General features: G+C 39.5%; 1 protein-coding gene across 1 annotated transcript in view; it reads left to right on the forward strand.

Annotated features, from left to right (window-relative positions):
• Positions 1-22,271, forward strand: part of LOC122786352 (receptor-type tyrosine-protein phosphatase U-like) — a 153,111-nt gene that overhangs the window by 63,325 nt on the left and 67,515 nt on the right. Inside the window, exons 3-5 of the mRNA XM_044052602.1 lie at positions 5,569-5,650; positions 13,403-13,518; positions 20,397-20,568. Of these exons, the coding sequence (XP_043908537.1) occupies positions 5,569-5,650; positions 13,403-13,518; positions 20,397-20,568 (370 nt within the window). The remainder of the gene's footprint in view (positions 1-5,568; positions 5,651-13,402; positions 13,519-20,396; positions 20,569-22,271) is intronic.

Consider the following 22,271-nt stretch of genomic DNA (forward strand, 5'->3'; position numbering starts at 1 on the left):
CTATCAATTTTACAGCATTGAATTTTATGAGCCAAACACGAGGCTGCAGGAGGCACAAATTAAATTCTCATTCATTCCTTTTACATTAAATGGGGCCGTCCAGCTGTTTCCATCCCGTTATCTGTCCACATTTGCTCTCCGTGTGCCAGAACCTCCTCAGTTGGATTTCACTCTGTGTATGGTTTCCTCTGGTCGCTGTCAGCGACACAGCGCTGCGTCCTAGGAGGCGGCATCCTGCTGCTTGCAGTAAAGCAAACCTTGATTCATACTTCACAGGTTGTGCCTCTGAGAGAGAGAGACGGGGAGAGAGAGACAGACTGGACATCAAAATCATCAGGAACTGCAAATTTGACACAAACAGAAGAAGACATTATCAGACTCAGGCTCCTCTTGATAAAAGAAGTTAAAGCAGCAGACTCTGTGAACCACACTGAAACATTCAAAGGGTTGAGTTCATTTTAAAGTAAAGAAAACAAGTTGTCTTTATATTACTTTCTAATTTCAGTGTGAAATAATTTAATATATCAGCATATCAGCGACGCACAAAATCCAGTGAGACCCAGAATTCCACGTTTCTAACCATTGTTTACATGTTACACTACACTTACACATTGTTGCCTTTTGGTCGCACAATGAACAAAGTTTATTATAAAAAGTGTTGGTTTTATTATAAACACACTTGGTTAAGGCAGCCAATCACATCCAAGCAAGAGGCGGGGCTTAACAATCTTAGAATAGCAAAAAACGAAGGTTGAATCTAATTTTCCTCCATGTGTTTACATTTGAAATCACCCTGTGTTGTGTTTATGTGTTTCTATACGTTATAAGCACTAAGTCAGGTTTAGTAACATATCGGACGATCTCGATTAAATGCACTTATTGTAAGTTGCTTTGGATAAAAGCTAAATGACATGTAATGTAATGTAATGTAATGTAATGTAATGTAATCTCCTTGGATTTAAAGTGCACAGTGACTCCAGCATCATCTTAGTCTGCCACGATGGTGTTTCATGGAAACCGGATCACATGACGTCTGGAGCTCTATCTGAATAAAATGACCAAACAATTAGAGTTTATGATATTGGGACAAAAAGTGCTCTTACAGACAGACAGACAGACAGACAGACAGACAGGTGTTTCTTGCATTTATAGGCAGATTGTGGTGGATAACATTGAGTTTATGTGATGATTTTTTCTCTATCTGGACCTCTCTGAATTTTAATCCAGTGCCCCCACTCTGAAGTCAACCTACTCTGAAGCAGTAGCTGTGCAGGAGTGGTTACCATGGTAACAGTGCTTGAGTTTAGGCAGCAAGCTTTTTGATTTAAGGTTATACACTTTGAACATGGTGAGTGCATAATTTCCATGTGTCTTATAAGCTGTATCATGTCATCTGGTCATTTCCAGTATGAATTTGCTTGATTCATGAATGCTCTGTAGTTATAGTTAGTTATAGTTATAGTTAACGAGTGCTTTTGTTTTTGTCTTTTTAGACTTGACGACCACTCACAGTGCTTTACACTACGGTTTTTGCCATTCACAGTGGACAAAGTCAGCAATATGTGGTTTAGTGTCTTAACTTAACTAAAGGACGTATCAGCATGTCAGTTTGGAGCCAACGATGGAAGCACTGGTCAGACGATGACCTGCTGCATGTTACATTCTTACTGTCAAAATGTTTGAAGTTTCATTCACTTTGAGCCAGAGAAGAAATATATGATGTTCTTCTCTTTATTTTACTGTTAGACGCTCAAGATTACGTTGCTTTGCAAACCACTCACTGCGTTCACCAAAGTCCACTGAGAAACTCCATCGATAAGCTCAAAGGAGTTAGTTAGTTTCACTTTGTGATGATTTTCTCTGTGGACTTTGATGTGTGAGAGTGAAATGATGACTAAATGTCCGGGTCTTTAATTTCGCTGCAGAACATCATTCTCTTGGTTTTTGTACTTTGCTCCCCACAGAATACTCGCTGCCTTTTATACATTAAGCAACATCAGCATCAGTAGTGATGTGTTATAGTCACAACTATAGTGCAACTGTAGAGATTTCTATTATCAGCTAGTGTTTGCATGAGCGTTGTTATTGGGCTCATCATCAGTGGCGGGCACAGTCTTACTTAAATATGTATTCCTGTGTTGGTTTTTAAAGATGAGTCAGTGGTGATGAGCGCGTGGATGTGTGATGAAGTGAAGAGTTTATCAGTCAGACGTCTCGAATGGTCCGACACCAAATACTGTTACTGATTGGCTCAGGACACTTAAAGCCACATACAGTCCGACCCAGACTTAGCTTTGAGGGAGATAGTCAGGGTTTGTAAGTGTGAGTGAAACACTCTGACGACCAGAATTTAAAAACAACTGGATTTTTGGAAGCCTCGACATCAGTGTTGGAAATGTGACTTAGTTACAGTTACTAGTTAGTTCTCCCAAAAAGTAACTGAATTAGTTATTGAGTAACAAATTATGAAAGTAAGTAGTTACTATGGAAAGTAGAGTAGAGTACCTAATGAAAGATGTTTCATTAGGTTGGAATAGCTTGACACTGACGTGGAGAAGCAGATTGTCCAGGACATAAAGTGCATTAACGTATACTTTCTTTATGGTAAAGTAATGGCTATATTTCCAGTTCAAGAAAGCTGCTTTAGGATTAACTGGACTTGACTTTAACTCAGCCAAAAAAAAATAGTAAAAACAGAAATCAAGAAAACAGCTTCAATGAGCTAATAATAATAATAATAATTAATAATAATAAAGTAACACGGCACATTGTTTGGCAGGAGCATTAACGACGTTTCTAAAAATCTGGCCCAAGCAAAAAAAAAGGAAAAAAAGTCAGGTTTGTAGAGGTTTGACCACGTACGACTGACGGCTCCATGACAGCAGCCGTCCGGACGTGGAGTGTGATTTTCTGAAGTGGTGAAACTGTATGCGTAAGTGATTTTGTATCATATGATACAATGAGGTCACATGAAGTTTACATATTCTATTAGTTTAACTGAAAAGTTACCACAATCAAGATAGAAACAAGCTAGCTAACGGTAGCTAATAGGCTAGTAGACTCAATAAGGTTAGTAACGTCGATAAGGAATAGACTTTACATCAGGGGTGTCAAACTCATTTTTGTTCAGGGGCCACATACGGCACAATTTGATCTCAAGGGGGCCGGACCAGTAAAAATAGCAAAATAATAGAATAATAACCTATGAACAACAAGAACTCCTTTGTTTTTTCTCCTTTGTTTTACATTTAATGAAGGATAATTTTACAAAACATGAAATTTCAACAATATCATGCCTAAATTTACTTTTTACACAGCACATCTGGATCTATAAAGGCACAAACATTTAGTCACGGGTATCTGGAGCATTTGACATTACGTTTAGATTAGTGTGAAATTTTAACAAATTCATCCTGTGGGCCGGATTTGACCCTCTGGCGGGCCGGTTCTGGCCCCCGGGCCGTATGTTTGACACCCCTGCTTTACATTATTGATATGATACAAATACCAATATTTGTTAAAACTGCCCTGGAAATTATCCCCAAAACGTATTTCACCATGGGAAACAAAGTACATTTCCTGCCCTGCCACACGCACACACACACACACACACACACACACCGCACACACACACACGCACGCACACACACAGAGTTACTGAAGCTTTCATCTTAGCAGCTGGTCGCGCACACATCCCTCTCTCAAGTTGAGCGTTTGTCGCGGTGCAGTATGAAAGTGAAGGGTTCAGCCTCTGCGTGCCAGCTGTAATCACTACTTGGGAGACCAGAATGACTTTGTTGAACTCCAGGGGGTCTCCCGATTCACTTTGTGACTCTGTGTGGGCCGGGCTCATTTAGATGAGTGAGTGAATATTTAAGCTGTGTTTAAGGACACCTTCAGCTGCTGTGTGAACTGATAAGATGTAGTCATGCACTCTGCACTCTGAAGGCTAATAATGAAAAACATCACATTTACAAGTCCAGAGAAATAACTCTGGGATTTATTTCATCACATATGGTGTTACGTGTTTCTAGGAATATGCAAACTATATATACAATATTTATTTATTTATTTCGGTCAGAGAAACAACCTTTATATCTCCATATATCTTGTATATTGGGATACAGCCTAAAAATATCCAGATATTATTTATGAGCCTTATATATATATATATATATTGATATGAAATGATGTAAGTGTAATGTCATGTGATGTTTATCCCATAATACTCGGCCAACTGCTCACAGCCACATAGAGAAAAGCAGTGACTTCACATCACAGTCGGTTGAAATGAATTATTTTGTCACTTCAGCGTTTGAATCCTTTATTCAGATGAACATAAATGAGACAAACTTACAAAACAAGGCAGCAGTTGTGTCTCATCGTGCAACAATAACTCATTTTCTCTATGGACTTTGGTGTAGGAGAGTGAGCTGTGTCCAAACTCAAGTTTCCAGTCGTAAAGTCTGTCTAACTGCAAGATACATCAGCCACAAAGCGCTTTATATTCAGATACCACTGCAGTTAGAACTCTGTGTCAGAGCTAAGATTCCGAGCTCGTAGATATTAATGATCGCTGTGACCTTTTAGGACGACAGAGCAATAGTTCTTGGATTCATCATGGCCACACCAGAAATGCATCATCCTTGTTAGTATAGCGTCACATTCTCAGTAAGTGCAGGTCTAAATGCTCACAATCCACAGTGATCTCAAAACCACATTCAGAGGTGGTTTGAGGACAGGGCTCCTCTGTCCCGCGAGCGCTCACACATTCATTTATTGTCGAGCTCTGATTCACATCTGTGCAGTCAAGGTCGTTCAAAATATGATTATACTTTTAATCTACTCCATACTGTTCAATACAATACGATAGCAAGAAAAACAAAAGGATATTTATTAATGGAAGGTCAAATCTGATTTTTTTTCAATTTAAATATTTTGTTTTTTTGACCGATGACTCTTTTTTTAATTCAAATTGAAAATCGTGTATTTGTATATACAGTGTATTGTAAGTCCATGCGTCTCATCCTTCTCCGTCACTCTGTTGTAAAAACCACCGTCTCCACAGAAGAAGAGCATGTAGTGACGTGCACCTGTTACCCATTTATACATGATTATATACATGATTATATACATGATTATATTCATGTATATTGGTGATATAAAGAGACGCAGCAGTGGACACGCACCAACTGCCTGCTTCAGTCGGTGTGTGCGTGCGTCACAGAGCGTAAGCACAGCTCATCGTTGCCTCGCGTCACCGTTCTCCCGTGTATTTGAACAGGAAATGCGTAAATTCAGCGATTTTGACGATAGAAATGTTGAAATCATACAGAAAACTGATTTATAGAACAGTCAAGTGGACAGGTTGTTTATCATAGTTTATCATTGTCAGTCTCTTACTTAGCTCTGCTGACAGCACGTCACATGATCTCATGTTGTCACAGAAGATGCATCTAGGACACATTTGTGTTGCATCAGATCTTAATAGCAGGTCAGAGAGTGATCGCACAGTGATCTGTTCATCTCCACTCTTGACACTCATGTAACCGTGCGCTCTCTCCACAGGTCATCTTTGAAGCGACCGTGTCCGAGGAGCGACAGGGCTACGTTGCCTTGGACGACATTGTGCTGCTCAATTACCCCTGTTGTAAGTAAAGCCACTCTGCACACAGCTGAACACCAGAAGTCCAGTTCGAAAAGCTCAACACTTTAGTGGAGGGATGATTGAGGACTGACGCAGTTGGGAGGTGTGTGTGTTCGGGGCAGATACACCTGGTAACTGCCCATGTTACACAGCAGGAGGCGAATGGCTGACCTTTCCCTGTCATCACCATGTTTCCAGCTGAGTTCTCAGATCCTCTCTGCTCTTGCTTTCCTGTCCTTGTCGTCGCTGAGACACCAGGGTGTTGGAGTTTTTGAGTGCTAGTAATGTTGCATTATGCTTAGTTCTTTTATATTTACCGTTGTGAAGTTGTGCCCGTCACCAGAGGTTTTGCCCTTTCACCGAAGCACGATTAGTTCAAAGACAAAAGCTTTAACCACGTGGGAGAGAGACTTGACTTAAACATTACTTAACTAACTTAGTAAAACAAAATGAACACGTAGATATAAATGAACTGAATTGTTATCTGTTAAAATAACCGTGTCTTTCTAAACATTTAGTGCACTACTCACAACAGCTACATATGTACTGTACAGTTTGATTTCCTGTTCCGCTCGTGCTGAATTCTTCTTTACACCAAAACCTATTTGTTTAATCTTTGTGTATCGGGCAGCCTGTGGCCAAGGGGAAAGGGAACTTGACTTGTAACCGGAGGGTCGCCGGTTCAAATCCCCACCCGGTCAAAAAGGACTGGGGTAACCCTGAGCAAGGTACCCAACCGCCACTCAGTGTGGCAGCCCACTGCTCCTAATTCTAGGATGGGTCAAAATGCAGAGGAATACTTTCCCTAAGGGGATTAATAAAAACTAACTTAAACTTATCAACAACACACAGACATTGAAATTGAAAGTGTGTCAGAGGAGGGAACGTACGTAGCTCATGTTTGCAGAAGCTGAAATACTCACCTGTCCAGGAGAGAATTATCCAACACAACAATATGAGTCTGGATTCCTTTTCCACCTCTTTTTGCTGTTGTGTTTCTCTGGAGAATATCTGGACATTTCCCGAGTTTATGTGTGAAAACAGCCGTCGTCAGCACTAAATGTTCTATTTACGCTGGTGCAGAGAGTAAAAGGTTTGTTTGTCTTTGTGCCGTCAACACATGAAACTCAGCTGAGGTTTGAATCATTAATACAGAGGATCTGCATATGTTTAATGAACTGAAACTGAAACTGTAACCTAAACATTTACTAGTGGCAGAGACAAGCGTCTGAAAACAAATATAATGTAGGAACCTACAGACTGTTAGTGATGAGCAGACATATGTATTAACTGCACTGTAACACGGTTCATTTCATGATCTTTCACACTCTTGGAAATATGTTGGATACATGACACATTTCTATTGTATATGGCTGAAAATATGTGAAAATGTCAGAATGATTTGATTGTTGCCTCCTCTCACATCCATACTGAGATGTTCTGTGTTGAAAAGCCCATTAAGAGACATGTTTCTGTCCTAGTGTCTGAAATCTCTCATTTACAAACATATTCAGACTCTAAATACTGCACTTTGTCAAAGCTTCAGCTGCAGCTCTATAAACCATAGAGGCTGTACTGATTGAGTGCTGCTGAAATTGTCATCCTTGTGGGAGGTTTTCCCCCAATCAGGAAAGAGCTGCTGAAGCTCTGCTCGAGTGAGTAATGGCTTTATTATTGATCCTTCTGACCATGACTTTTCTTTTCTGCTCCGGTTTGGCCCGACAACCAAAGCCAGTAAAAGTTCTGATGGTTTAAAACTTTTATTTTGATAATTATTGAGGTCTCTTCAGAGTTTCTAGGAACTCTGAAGAATTGGGAAAGTGTTTGAACACCTTTAACCTGATCGGTGCCTCACCAGAATGTCACAATGAAGATGCCGTGTGAATCGTGGTAGCTTGTTTTATCTCCTCCAGCTGCAGATAACGCAAACATTCATGGTTTCTGTGGCAGCTGACTGAGAATAAGCCTTTTGTCTATTTATCCAGGTTTTCATGTAGTTCCCTGATGATGCATGATTCTTACACACTTTGTCTTCAAGGGTCAATCTACAACACAATAAGTTGTGTAGATATACATATGGATTTGCATCCATATATATATATATATATATACAGTATATGTATATATACATATATATACGTGTAAATACATATACACACATAAATCTTTGTGTACCGGCCAGTGTTTCTACCCACTTACCAAAGATGTGTGTACAATTTAAATTGTACTCCTAAAATTGACTAGTTCCTCAAAAATGAGGTTTTTCTAACAAGGACAAGGTTCTGGTCTCAATGAGGACTGATCCTGACAAGGTTAGTGTTAGGCCAGAAAGTCCTAAAGAGGTAACAAATACAAGGACATACACACGCAAAAGCTTTTCGTAGACCCTAACCTTAACTATTGCAACTAAATGCTTAACCCTAATCCATCACCTAAAGCTAATCTTAACACTTAAACCACCCCAATAACATGTGACTGAACCTGAGGAGCAGTCACACACACACACACACACACACACACACGAGTAAACTTTACTCATTACTCAGTTTCAGTCTCCTGTAACCAGAGGAAGGAAGAGCAGCGATGCTCATTTAAAGATCTAACATCTTAGATGGGCGGAATGCATTTGAGACTGAGAATACTTTGCCTCTGTTTATGTTTGGTGGTGTTAATTAAGGCTTGACAGGTCTCCACACTACTGAGCTTCCATAATTTACACTAGATTTTCTCAGTTATTATAATTCATGCTTTTGCCTCACTCTCAGATGAAATCAAGTTTTTTTTATGCCTCATGTTTATAGCAAAACATAAATTGCTCTGTGTGCATAGTCTTACCCACTCGTGCAAAGGTGAGTTAGCTGCAGCTGTCCTCACACAGCTAACTTTAACTTGTCTTTAATATGTCTTTTTGGACATTTTGGTGGCTCTAAACAATCACTAAAGACTCCCAGCACATAAATGCATGTTTACATTCAATATTAAGACATTAAGAAACTCATAAGATCTGAGCTGACGCAGATAACAACAACAACACCACTCAGCACAATGGGAGAGGAGACAACAGGGAGAACCATCTTCTTTGCAGATGATACATAAACGTGCGGGAACTCTTTCAGTTGGCATATTCAATGACTTTTCAAGAGTTTCCAGGACCAATTTCTTCAAATTCAAGGATGGAATGTGCTGACACAGCTTAAGATGTCTGTCGCTCAGCGTTACTCGCTCTCTGTTCTGCATGGAATTTCATATCAATGGTGGAGAGAGACAGTGGACAGTCTGTCCTGCGTAGGCCGAGTCTACGTACATCAGGCAGTGCAGGGCATGAAACAGCAGGTGGCGTTGTAACAAACAAGGGAGACATTTACCTAAATATCAACGTCACTTACAAAATTCAACTAGGGTGATTATCAAAAACCTTCAAGGACCTCAAAAAATGTGAGGCTTTCAAGGACCCTTGGGAAACCACGTACAATGTTTTTTTTTTTTTTCCTGAGATGATGAGTAAACGTGCTTTGAAATCTGAACTCATCGTGATGACATCATCGTTTTCACAAAATACTGTATTAGTTTTGTACAAAAAAACGCTCCCACTGAGATTCTCCCACTCTGGGAATGCCACTGATTCTCTAGAACTTGTTTTGGTGAAATATGAAAGTCACGTAAGATTTATTTTACAGTAAACAAAAGAGCATTTTGTGTAGAAGGACGCACTGTTGATAATATCGCAAATATTGCAAATATTTCAACTAGCGTCTGAAAACTGACTGACCTGTTGTCATCAGTCGCTCATGTCATGAAGCCCCCCTACAATATTCTTAAGCCCCCTAAATATTAATAATAATAATTTTTTACATAAAAATTGCTGAAAAATTCAATATAAAATATAAAAATAGGATCAGAACAGAGTTTAAATAAATAAATAATGATATAACCTCACTTAAATATCTGTCAGTTTCCCTTCACTTCATAGTGTAAGGCAGAGGGAGCCCCTTCAGTGCGTCGTTATCCAATCCATTCCACTTGTTCATATAGAGAACGCCCACATCACTGGGAATCCAGTCCACGTTTTCACTGCGACCTCGCTTGCACTCCCGCAGCGCGTGAGCACACAGAGCGAATACAGCAGCATTAGCAGAATAACGCGAAAGAAGAATGGATATTAGAACGTTTTTCAACAAAGTAAGTATTCATCACTGCTGCTAGTAACAGCTAGTTAGCTCCAGCCTCCGCTAACAGCACAAAGTCCCATGTCATTAATGAACCAAGTGCTTTCCTGTTTGAAAAATAAAAACCTAGCTTGCGCACTATAGACGAACTCTGCACACGTCTTATATTTGTTGTTTCGCGGTCAAAAGTTACATCCCGGCTTTAAAAGAACACTGCTGACGTAGTGAAACGTATTTTATGTTATAGCAGCTCTCAGTAGAGCTTGTTAGATATTGTTTTGCATACTTGTTTTGGAGTATTACTTTGAAGGGTAGACCGGAAGTGGCGCGGTTGTGTTGACGGAAAGAGAAGAGTTGTTTACTTGTTCTAAAGAAATTAAAAAAGTCAACATCGGTCATCGTGTTTATCTATGTCCTCAGTCTAGACGCCCGTATACATTACACGTTAAACATTAACTAGCGTGTTAGTCTGCCTGTATTTCAGTCAAGGTTCACATTATAAGACTTATTTAACTTGAGCTTTCATTGAGGAGAGCAATGATTAGAAAGTGGAGAAAGCCAAGATATTTATATAAACGCTAAATTACCCTGACCCTAATATTTTTATAGATAGTGTCTTAATGTTACTTTAATTTAAGTAATTAAGTAATATTTTTAAGGCTTTGAAATTACATCAATTTTAGTCACATATATTATAGCAGCTGTTCATGTCAAAGGTCGGCCGCACTCCTGGCTGCGTCAAACGATGGGTCACTAAAGACTTCACAGTCATGTCAATCAAAAAAGACACGCTTCAGCATTAGAGTCACAACAGGGTGATAGAGCCATTTGCCACCCTTAAAAATAGACGGCATTCTTTGATGCTTCCACCCACCAAGTAACTCGCAGTTGTAGCCATGTTATTCAAAAATGGTGTTATTGGCTAAGGTTTGTTGTTAATGCTGTAACGTACTGTCACGGTGCAAACCTGTGTTTGTTCTTGTCCTGTATTTATAAAAACAGACCGAAATAACAATAATAATAATAGTAATAATAGTAATAATAAATAATATCTCAGTGCATCTCTTGGGGGCTAAGCCTCCCCTGTCCTTAAAACCTAGTGACGCCCCTGCTTGACAGGCTTTAACTTGACTTGCTCAGGGCACCAGTGTGTGCAGAGCCAACCTTTCCTTCAGTATCACTAACAAAACAGGCACACAGTGAGCAGGTATCAAACTAGCAAACCTACAGTATATGTAAGGATTATGCAAAACTGATGCTTTCTGAACAATGTGGCCACTTGAGTTCCATTTAGCTCCTTCAGGTTCCAGGTATTGTGAATGTTGACTCACTCTCACAGTCATGGGTTATAAAGAGACACCTGAACAGTGTTACTGTTATCACTCACACTTCTGCGTTTCCTGTTATAATCACTCACAATGGAAGCTGCAAAAAGGATTTTTGTAATTGCAGTTAGAATGTTTTAAATTCATGAGAGTGTGATATACTGCAGTGAACTGTTGTTTTTTTTTTTTTTTAAATATCACACAGCGTGACAGTCCCACAAACTGTAACGTCTGCATGCACACAGTGAAAATAGCACGTCTTCGGCTGTGTTGTGCTGCTCTTCCATTGATCGGAGCAGAGCTGAAAATGACAACCATCTGGCAACAAAGCATGAGAACCAGAAATGACGCAACTGAGTCCAGAGAAACAGATGCTGCTTCAAATCTAATATACATTTGAATTAGGTTTGAATTACTATTAGCATGTGGAGAGCATGTATTCAAAAGTATTAAAACCATACTGAAGTTTTCGAGAGTAAACAAAATAAACAAACAAAATGTCAGATGATCAGCTGCAACCTGCGACAAGACGTGGAACATGGAGCATCTTGTAAAGTTGAGCTTCACAAATAAAGGAAAGACTTCATCTTTCATCAGCAACACATCAACATCAGAATCAGGGTTTCTCTTTGTTGATATTTCACATATTTCACATAATTAAACAATGACATTAATAATGAAGGTTTTGGATCCAGAAGGCGTGGAACACAAAGCGAACACGGCGTCTCCAGTGTCGCCATAGAGCCAACACTTTACCCCGTATTGATTCTTATGATAAACTGAAGCATCATGCCATGTGGATGGAGGCGTACGCCACTAAAAATGTCATGACTTTTTTCTCATAATATTAGAACTTTGTATTTGAAAGCTTGATATTTTGTTTCTTCAGTCGGGTCCTAATACTCAGCCGTGCCTTTGAAGTACTTTATACATGTTGTGTCTTTTCAGTGTCGTCTTTCCCATATTTCTTTATTATTTTTCTTCTTATCATTTTTCTTCAATGGTCCTTTCACACCATTGTTCACATAACAATAGACAAACTGAATGTTTTTTGTGTATTTGGCAAACATCAGGGTGACAAACCAACATACAGTACACTTTGCACATGCAGGTTGTTATCAATGCAGGCTTTGTTATTATTAGAGCTGGGCATAGATTAATTTTTTTAATCTAGATTAATCTCACTGCAATCTTGGAGTTAATCTAGATTAAAATGGCTCATTTGAATTCTTCTTCTGCTAAGTGGCGCTCCTCTGTTTTCATCACACCTAACATTAGGAGTAGGACAGAAAAAGTATATCAGAGTAAGATTGCTAGTAGTAGTAGGCAACTATCAGCAACTAATCAGCAAAACGTTGATAACGTTAGCTAAAGCTATACCGCGTGAAGTTAGTTTCAGGTTGGATATTCATTCAGACAGTTGTCGGACGCGACGGTTGGATATCCAACCTGAAACCATTTTCACCGTGGTAAATTACATAGACCGTTATAAAACAAAAAATGACAATAAATTACATAACGTAACGTTACCTACATCCGCGCTCAGCCAGGTCAGAGCCTTCTGGGCCAGGTATACATCCGCGCTAACATATCAAAGTGAAATTCATAGCTTGCTCACTATGTGGACCCAGGTCCCAGACCCAACTTTGAGAATAGATTAACGGCGATAATTTTCTTATCGCGCGATAAGAGTCTCGCGTTAACGCAGCACGTTAACGCCGTTAACGGCCCAGCACTAGTTATTATTATTATTATTATTATTGTTATTATTACTATTATTATTATTCATGTTTTTATAGAGCAGAGGTCAACTTGCATGCAGGTCCAGATCCAGACCTTCCTGACTCAGATCTTCGGTATAACTAATATGACATTGATCATTTGAGAGTGACATTTTGCCTTTCAATGCAATGTCCCCTCGAGTCATGTATGTCAAACATATGTGTGTTCTTGCCTCTCTTAATAACAAATATTTTGTGTCTTGTGTTTTATGATTCCAAAATCATCTTAAAATCAAGCCAGTAAGTTGATTTCTAGGATTCATTTGCAGGGTTTCTATACACAGTGTATCATATGTGTGTATATGTTCATTATGTATGCTTGACTGCTCGTTTACATTATGCGGGGCGTGTGTGTGTTAAGGCTTTCACATGTGTGTGTTTAGACAGTGTTGCCTTGCTCCAGATGTGCCACTTTTCTTCATCATCTGTCTTCTGTGTGTGTGTGTGTGTGTGTGTGTGTGTGTGTGTGTGTGTTTCCCACAGACAAGGTGCCTCATTTCTCTCGGCTGGGTGACGTGGAGGTGAACGCCGGCCAGAACGCTTCGTTCCAGTGTGTCGCCACAGGCAAAGTTTATGAGACGGAGCCTTTCCTCCTTGAGGTGAGAGGGAGTGTTTGTGTATGTGGGCTTCTCTTTCTCTTGTCAAGGACTTTCATGTTTTTGCTTCTGTCTGTCTGTCTGTAAGGCTGTCTGTCTGTTAGCAGGATAACTCAAGACGGAAACTAGTTTGTGCAGGGTTGCGGCAAAATATTACATTTTAGATTTTACTTAGGGTGCATTATTTTTTAATTTCATTTGAACAATTCCTTTAACATTTCTTTTTTAGAAGAAGAAATTCAGGAATGAAGGTCAGTAGGAACTAGACAGAATACCAGAATGTGTGTGAAAGGGAAGGTCTACAAGATGGTAGTGAGACCTGCTATGATGGCCTTTAGTCAGTGGAGGAGGAGCTGGAGGTGGCGATGGGAGTGACCAGGATTGACAGGATTAGAAATGTCAGGTTGAACAGATTGGAGATAAAGTAAGAGTCAAGGTTGAGATGGTTTGGTCACGTGCAGAGGAGAGATAGTCAGATTGTATTGGACAAAAGGATGTTGAAGATGGAGCTGCAAGGCAGAGGGAACAGAGGAAGACCACAGAGAAGCCCCTGTCTCCAGCCCCTGCAAACCTCATGAGGAGGATGAAGTGGTTGATGAATGAATGAATTTCTCTCTTTCTTTAGATCCATTTCACAATCCAGGAGATTCCCTGGCTATGCTGACATTTTACAATTACTGTCATTAAATGATACCACGATAGCGTGGGATGATACCATTCACACGCTGCTGGCACAGCTGTTTGGAGGAATTTGGAGTTGCCCAAGGACTGGGGAATCAAACTCTCCACCTTACAGTCGAAAGACAACTCACTCTATCACCAGCCCTGTGTATTCACGTCAACCCACCGTGGCCTCCTTCATTTCTTCTTCCATGCCACGCTATCTATCTTAGCTTTTGCATGTTGCCATGGCACCCAGCTTCCTCTGGTCCCAGCAGCATGTGATGTCCTTCGACTGTCATCACATTACACAGCTAAACAGAAGGAGCTGCAGGTTGAAATCAAGGAAATAGTCTGCAATAAAGAATATGGATAATGGCTGGACGAGACAATCAGACTTGATGATGATGATGCCCCCAGTTAACAGAGGTGTCTGTTGCCTCGGTCACACAGAGAGTCATGATGGTGAGATGAAAAACTTTTCTACTCTGATGAATTTGCCAGAGTTTCTGTAGCTGCCACTCACTAAGGTTCATTGGTTTTCATTTCTTCTTCAGAATGGAAGATTTGTCATAATAAGACAACCTGGAAGTATTGGGCCAAAGCCTAACTGGATCATGGTGTTTGCTCAGATCTGTGTGGTTTACTCATGAAGTTTCCAGACCTTTGAACAGAAGTTTGGCTTAAAAGTGGGAAAAGTGAAATTCCTCTTCTTTTCTCTTCAGATTTGTTTTCCTGGTTACAAAACAATAACTACAAAAGAACAATGGTGCTTTAGTTTATGTGGCCTGTGCTTATATAACCTATGGCTCATCATAGTGGCAGTGCAGTGGATGCAGAGCTGCTCAGGCTTTGGCAGAGATGACATTCACCCGGTTGTAAGTTCATCAAAAAGGTTGGAATCCTACACTGTGTTGATTTAAAGGAACAAACTCATGAGTGTTTTTACTTTTTCATTGTTTATTTTACACCTGAGGTTTCTGTGCACAACAAGCCTTTTAAAAAGTGACTATCAAATTGGCTGAATTGATGAGAACTGATGGAAAGTGCCATTAAATGAATGGCGTTAACTGAACTTTTTTCTTTTGCATCTCCTTTGATGTAGAACGGTGAATGGAAAAAAAGGTGCCAGGGTCAGAGCTGAATTTTCCACCTGAAAGCACCAGACCACATGTCTGCAGTTATTCCCAGAGGTGTGCTCAGTGCTCGTGTGGGTCAAACTCACACAGCAGCTAATAGAAGCTCTTAGCTCTCTGTCAGATTTCACTCTGTGGCCACATATGGAGTCTTTAAGTTGCCACATTCCCCTGACACCCAATCATAGGCGATGGCTAAGCTGTTTCTGAGTGAAGCCCAAAGGTTCAAAGCAACTGCAGCTAAATGATAACATCACCAGCAGCAGCTGTAATGTTCTCTGTGGTGTGTTTCCATTTGTAATGCATACTCTTTTGTTTTGTTAAGTCTAAAACATTTTGAAATGCCACATTTTTCACATTTTTTATTGGAAAAATTGCACTTGAAGCAAGGTTGTGTAATACTATAGACGCGCACACGTGCCAGGGATTCAAGGTTGAAAGAAAATACTAGCTTGTCATTGTACATGACATAGAAGGAACCAAAGCAAAGCATAGTACACAATAGGAATTCATCTGCTTTTGCATCAAATGTTTTTACAAAACATTTCTCACTGTTGAGTTTGGAGATGGACCTTGAGATTAAAAGGAAAGTTCAGGTTTTCTGACTGAAAACATGGCAGCAGAAACAAAGGGAGATGCCATTTACCACAATAGTCAACGGATAAACGATCTAAAATATCTAATGAACTTGTTCCCTGCTCTATCTTGCCATTAGATATGTTATACAGCCTGTTGTCCTTAGTTATTGATCCATGGCTGCTTCCATGAGTAAGTTCAGATGTTGTATTCATTGTTTGTGGTGTTTGAAATCCTTCATTCAGATTTCTTTAAGTGACACAAACTTACCGAACGAGGCAGCAGGAGACCTCCACTGTCTCCACGACTAAAAATGCTTATTTTCTCTATGGACTTTGGTGCGGGATTGTAAGCAGTTCATAATGTTGTTTCTGAACAGTTTAACAAAGCTGAAAACAACTTTTTTAATGTTTTTAATTTACAATATTTTTTATAAGACCTTGGCTAATGTTGATTTTATAAATATAAACTGATTTTCATTTTGTCCCTGTTTTTCTCTGTAGCAATTATCTGAGGTATTAGGGTGTTTGTAATACAAGTACTTCAACTTGATATGGTTAGAATTAGTCTTTTAATGGTTGTTGTGGGCAAATGAAGCATTTGAGGGTTAGGGAAATAATCAAGTGTGCGTGTCTGCTTTTGTAGTGTGTAGATTGTGATGCCATTTAGTTGACTCATATCCCCTTAAGTCTTTTCCCTAATGAAGCAACTGAAAGTAGTTTTAATTTTCCCCTAGTTTGAATATGAGCTAATATTAGTCTTCAAATACAGTATTCCAATGTTCTCACTCTTTGAAGCCTTCGCACATACATCTAAGTGCTTTTGAAATGACGGCAGCAGAGAGAGGGAGCTTTGCAAATGAGATCTCAGTATACTTGGTGAGCCCTTGTTGTTCTGCCTGAATTTTATTTCACACCCCCGACTCCTGTTTTCCTAAGCTTTTGAAGATTGTGGGAAAAATACTTTTTTTTTTCTACTTAAACAGTTTTGAAATGTGTTGCCAGTGCAACACACACACAGACACAGAAAGTCTGGTTTCCATGACTTCAGAGGACATTACATTGACTTCATTCATTTCCTTTAACCGTAACCAAACTACTGACCTATCCCTTAACCTAGCTTAATTCGAGCAATCTAATTCTAAGACTAATACCAAGTCTTAACCCACAAACAGCCATTATCAAGGTGAGGCAGAACATGAGGACCTCTCTTCAGTCACAGGAAAAGCTTACGTAGGGACAGTATGGATTAAATCGTCTAAAGAAAAGTATTTGTTCTGCGAGATGGTGGAAATACATCCATCTATATTATGTTACTTGAGGGGCTATCAAGTCCACATATTAAAATATTTCAATGCCACTTGTCATCAGTCTCCCTCACAGGCCAGCGAGCAGATTTTGCCGCAGTGGAATGTAACTGAATGTCGTCCCTTACATTGAGTCTCTGTCTATTTTGGATCAAGTACAATAAAATAACCTCTCCAATGATTGCATTCCCTCTAAAGGACGTATGTAAGGTATTTACAGAGATAACACTTGGGACCGAAATATATTCTACATTGACTTCCGTACACTAGCACCAACTTTGTATCAAATGGTAATACCTGAGAAAGACCCCTCACTCCCATCTCACTCATAAATGAAGACCTCAAAATCATCTGCAAAGCACTAGTAAAGAGATAGGAGAAAATCCCCCCCCTTCATAGTCCACCCAGACCAGACAGGATTCATTAAGGACAGACATTCAACTAATAATACAATCAATAAACTTAAAGCAGCTGTGGTTTCACTACATGCAGAAAAAGCATTTGATAGCGTAAACTGGAAATTCTTTCTTGTTAAAATGCAAAAAAAAAATTTGGATTCGGAGAAAACCATTTAATTTCCTGGATCACAGTTGTATACAGTTCACCCAGTGCCTCTGTCAGGACCAATGATCAAACTTCTCCAAGCTTCACTCTCCACTCTCTCCGTCACTCTTTTCCATCTTTATTGAACCACTTGCAGCTGCAGCTCACGCAAACACAAATATTAAAGGTATTCAAACAACAAAACTGCGTCACAAAATGAGCCTCTATGCTGATGATGTATTACTTTTACTTCAAAATTCACAAAGCTCTCTTTCTGAAACTATTACACTAATTAATACATTTTCAGCCATAAATTGGACAAAATCTATTATCCTACCAATCAACTATGACTTCAAATCATCATCATCCAGCCCTCTGAAATCAGGAAACATTAGATATCTGGGTATAAATGTGGTATAAACACAATTGAAAGGGTTAAAAACAAGGCTTTGTTTAGGTTGTCCCAGTTTATGGACCAGAATCTTTTGGGGAATTCCACTGAGAATCCATCTGGTTCTGGGGTTTTCCTGTTGGGCATATGATGTAGGGCTTCATTCAGTTCAGCTATTGTGATCAAGGACTCCATGGACTTGGTAGATCTGTGGAGTTTAAAAACGTGTTTACCTCTGTACTAGAGGAGTTATTGTTTTATTTAGAAGTCTCTCTATAGAAGTTATTTATTTCTTCAGGTGTATGGGTTGATTTCTGAGTCTTTTATGGAGTGAATAGAGGAAACAAATACAAGAACACACCCGATGAAGAGGGAAGCAAACTGTTGTCTTGTGAACTAATACTCGGTAACAGCAGAGCGTAGAGAACATCACAAACCATCACTGCTTACTGTTCCTCCATTTGTCCTGTTTGATCACCAGCTCTGAGAAGTCTCTGCTAATTGCTTTACTTTCTTTTTCATCTCCTTGGTGCAGTTCCTCTCCTTTACACTTTAGTTTATTTAGGTAATGCAAATCAATTGTTAGCATAATGTTTATTAATTGTCAGATGTCTGAGATTCCTGTTAGATCTTTAAAGTTGCAGCGTGTACATTCACTTTTGTTGTTATTATTCTGCATCTGTTTGATCTCAATGAACACAAATGGTGTCACATTATTAGTTTGTGCATCCTTCACCTGAAAAAGGGTTCTGTTAAGGGAAACGCAGACCTGACTAAAGCCTGTCCAACACGAGAAGATTTTCAAAAAAACAATAAAAACATGGGACACCACAAACCTTATAATGGATTTTCACTGTTTTAATCCTGAGAAAGCACAGACTAGACGATCCAGTCAAGATTCAAGACCACATGTTTAATCCTGAGAAAGCACAGACTAGACGATCCAGTCAAGATTCAAGACCGCATACTTAATCCTGAGAAAGCACAGACTAGACGATCCAGTCAAAATTCAGGACCGTGCACTATAATTTCAGGGAGGAGATTCCAGGGTTTTCGGATTTCACAGAAACTCGTGTAACTTCACGTGAACATAGGGACTGTCGTCGCTGTCAGTCAATATCTGTTGTGCTGAAATACATTGAATCAACAAAAGAATTATTTAAAAAAGTCACTTAGTAACATATTAAATTATTATAATATTATAATAAGCCTAATTATTTGTGTTATAGCAGAATGAATAACACACATGAATATCCTTTATTTGAAGGGATAATGTTTAGGATTCACGTGAAATTATTTTCATTTTGCAGAAATATAATTTAAATTTAATTGATTTTTTTTTTTTAAATTCATCAGGTGGGTCTTCTTTATGTCTATGTGTTGATAATGGACAAACAAAGCACCTTTTTAGTTTAAATGAACTGAAGGCTCCATAGCTGCTTGGAAACAAAGGTGAGATGAGCGGATATCCACCTGCTGTGCGACGTTGTTGCTAAATCCTACTCACTGTATCTTTACCATTAAAAAGCCAAATAAATAAACCAGGTATTTTTTAAAATGAAAGCTAATAACTGTGTTTAAAGCATGTAATATAGATCATAAACAGTAGATGTTTTTTATTAGAGGAGTGACCTGTGAACAGCTGGGATATATCTATATAAAAATATCCAGATTATTATATGTAAGACATATCAACCAGCTTTACAGAAGTATTGATTTGATTTATATCATGATATCGCCCTGCCCTAAGACCTAGATTCCAAAGCTTAAGATAAAATGAGTTTTGATCTGTCACCACAGGCATTGGAAAGATTCCACTGTATCTTCATATTTTCTAACAGCATTTTGAACTCTGCAATCTGGACATGCTGATGTCAAACCAGTTTACCTGTGAAAAGCACGCTGGTGACAGCTTTACATAATAATCTGCTTATTCATATAATAACCTGGAGTGTTGTCTTCTGATTTCCTCTTCCACCAATTGCCCGTGTGCCTGCAGTGACACATTAGATGGTGAGAGACGAGGAGATGTTTCCTTGTGCTGGAAAACAAAAACCCTGCACGTCTTTGTCACCAGGTTCCACCTGCACCCCCCTTCACTTGTGACATTTATCACATACTTATTATCTTGCCCTTCCATGTGGCTAATTCCAGACCTTCTTTTGTCTTCCTGACTGCTGCTCAGTCTGCCACCCGTGTTTAATCCCTTAAATAGACTTCACTCATTTGTGCTGTGCTAATTTCTGTCTTTCTGTGTCGTCTCTGTCAGAGGAGAAGCGGCATGGTGCTCGATACGGCCTTGTTGTCTCGACTGAGCCACAAGCGGCTCATGGCCACGTTCCATGTGGAGGCACAGCGTGGAGAGCAGGACCTTTACCGCTGCATCACCTTGTCCCCCAGAGGTGCTTCTGTCTCCAACTTTGGAGAACTCATTGTCAGAGGTGAGCTATGAACACATTCAGGCCAAATAATGATTTCTTCTTTTAATGTTGTTGTTTGTAGTAACAGTCCACCCGCAGCCAGTTACAGTCAGAACTCTGACTTTAATCTCAGAATTCATGCTTTTATTTTAATTTATTTTTTACATGTGGGCCTAATACCTGTTATTATAAGAGCAGATAACATACACTGGTCATATTAGATCACTGAGGGGTTAAAGGGTTAAAGGTGTTTACAGATCATGCTGCTCTCAGCACCACAAGCACTCAATGATTCCTCTTTGTTTTCATGATTGTTTCCCTGGGAAGGACTAAAAGGCCGGTGTCAGAGGAAGCCAAAGTGATCCTGGGGGGGAAGCACACATTAAAAGGCCTGTCAGAGTATTCAGACACTATCGTCCACTGAGTGATTAACACTGAGGATAAAAGGATTTCTAAAGCTGTCAGGTGGAATGAGTCTCCTCTAAATCCTGAACACACATTAGCTCGAGTATCTTTTTTGAGAATCATTCTCTCTGTTCTGTTCTTGTGATGATTAAAATTAGGAGTGTCCCATTTTTGTTTTTAGAAATAATCCTGAGCCGGGCTGAGGCTGCAGGTATCACACATGTATCACACATCTGTCACACATCTATCACACATGTATCACATGTGTATCACACATGTATCACACATCTGTCACACATCTGTCACACATCTATCACACATGTATCACATGTGTGATAGATGTGTATCACACATGTATCACACATGTATCACACATCTGTCACACATCTGTCACACATCTATCGCATGTGTCACGTAACATCACACATCATTATCCGCACATCTATCGCATCTGTCACATGTATCGCACATCTGTCACACATGTTATCACACATCTGTCACACATCTATCCGCATCTGTCACACATGTATCTTTACATCACCAATCACACATCTGTCGCATCTATCACGCACATCTATCACGCATCTGTCGCATCTGTCGCATCTATCGCATCTATCCGCACATGTATCACGCATCTGTCACACATCTGTCACATCTATCACACATCTATCGCACGTAGTATCACACATGTATCCGCATCTATCACACACCTGTCGCATCACTATCACACATCTATCACTTTACACCTGTCACATGTATCACACATGTATCATACATGTATCACACACCTGTCACACATGTATCACACATGTATCACACATATCACCTGTCACATGTATCACACATGTGTCACACATGTATCACACATGTATCACATGTATCACACACCCTGTCACACATGTATCACACTTGTATCACACATGTATCCACATGTATCACCTATCACACATGTATCACACTTGTATCACACATATATCACACATGTATCTTACACACCTGTCACACATGTATCACTTGTGTATCACACATGTATCACACATGTATCACATGTATCACACTATGCACATGCATCACACATGTATACACATCTATCACATGCATCACACATTATCACACAATATTATTCACACATGTGTCACACATATATCACACATGTATCACACACCTATCATGTATCACACATTATCACTGTATCACACACCTGTCACACATGTATCACACATTATCACACATGTGTCACACATGTATCACACATGTATCACATGTATCACACACCTGTCACACATGTATCACACATGTATCACACATGTGTCACACAT

Source organism: Solea senegalensis, linkage group LG20, assembly GCF_019176455.1.
Source record: "Solea senegalensis isolate Sse05_10M linkage group LG20, IFAPA_SoseM_1, whole genome shotgun sequence".
In the NCBI taxonomy this organism is placed as follows: domain Eukaryota; kingdom Metazoa; phylum Chordata; class Actinopteri; order Pleuronectiformes; family Soleidae; genus Solea; species Solea senegalensis.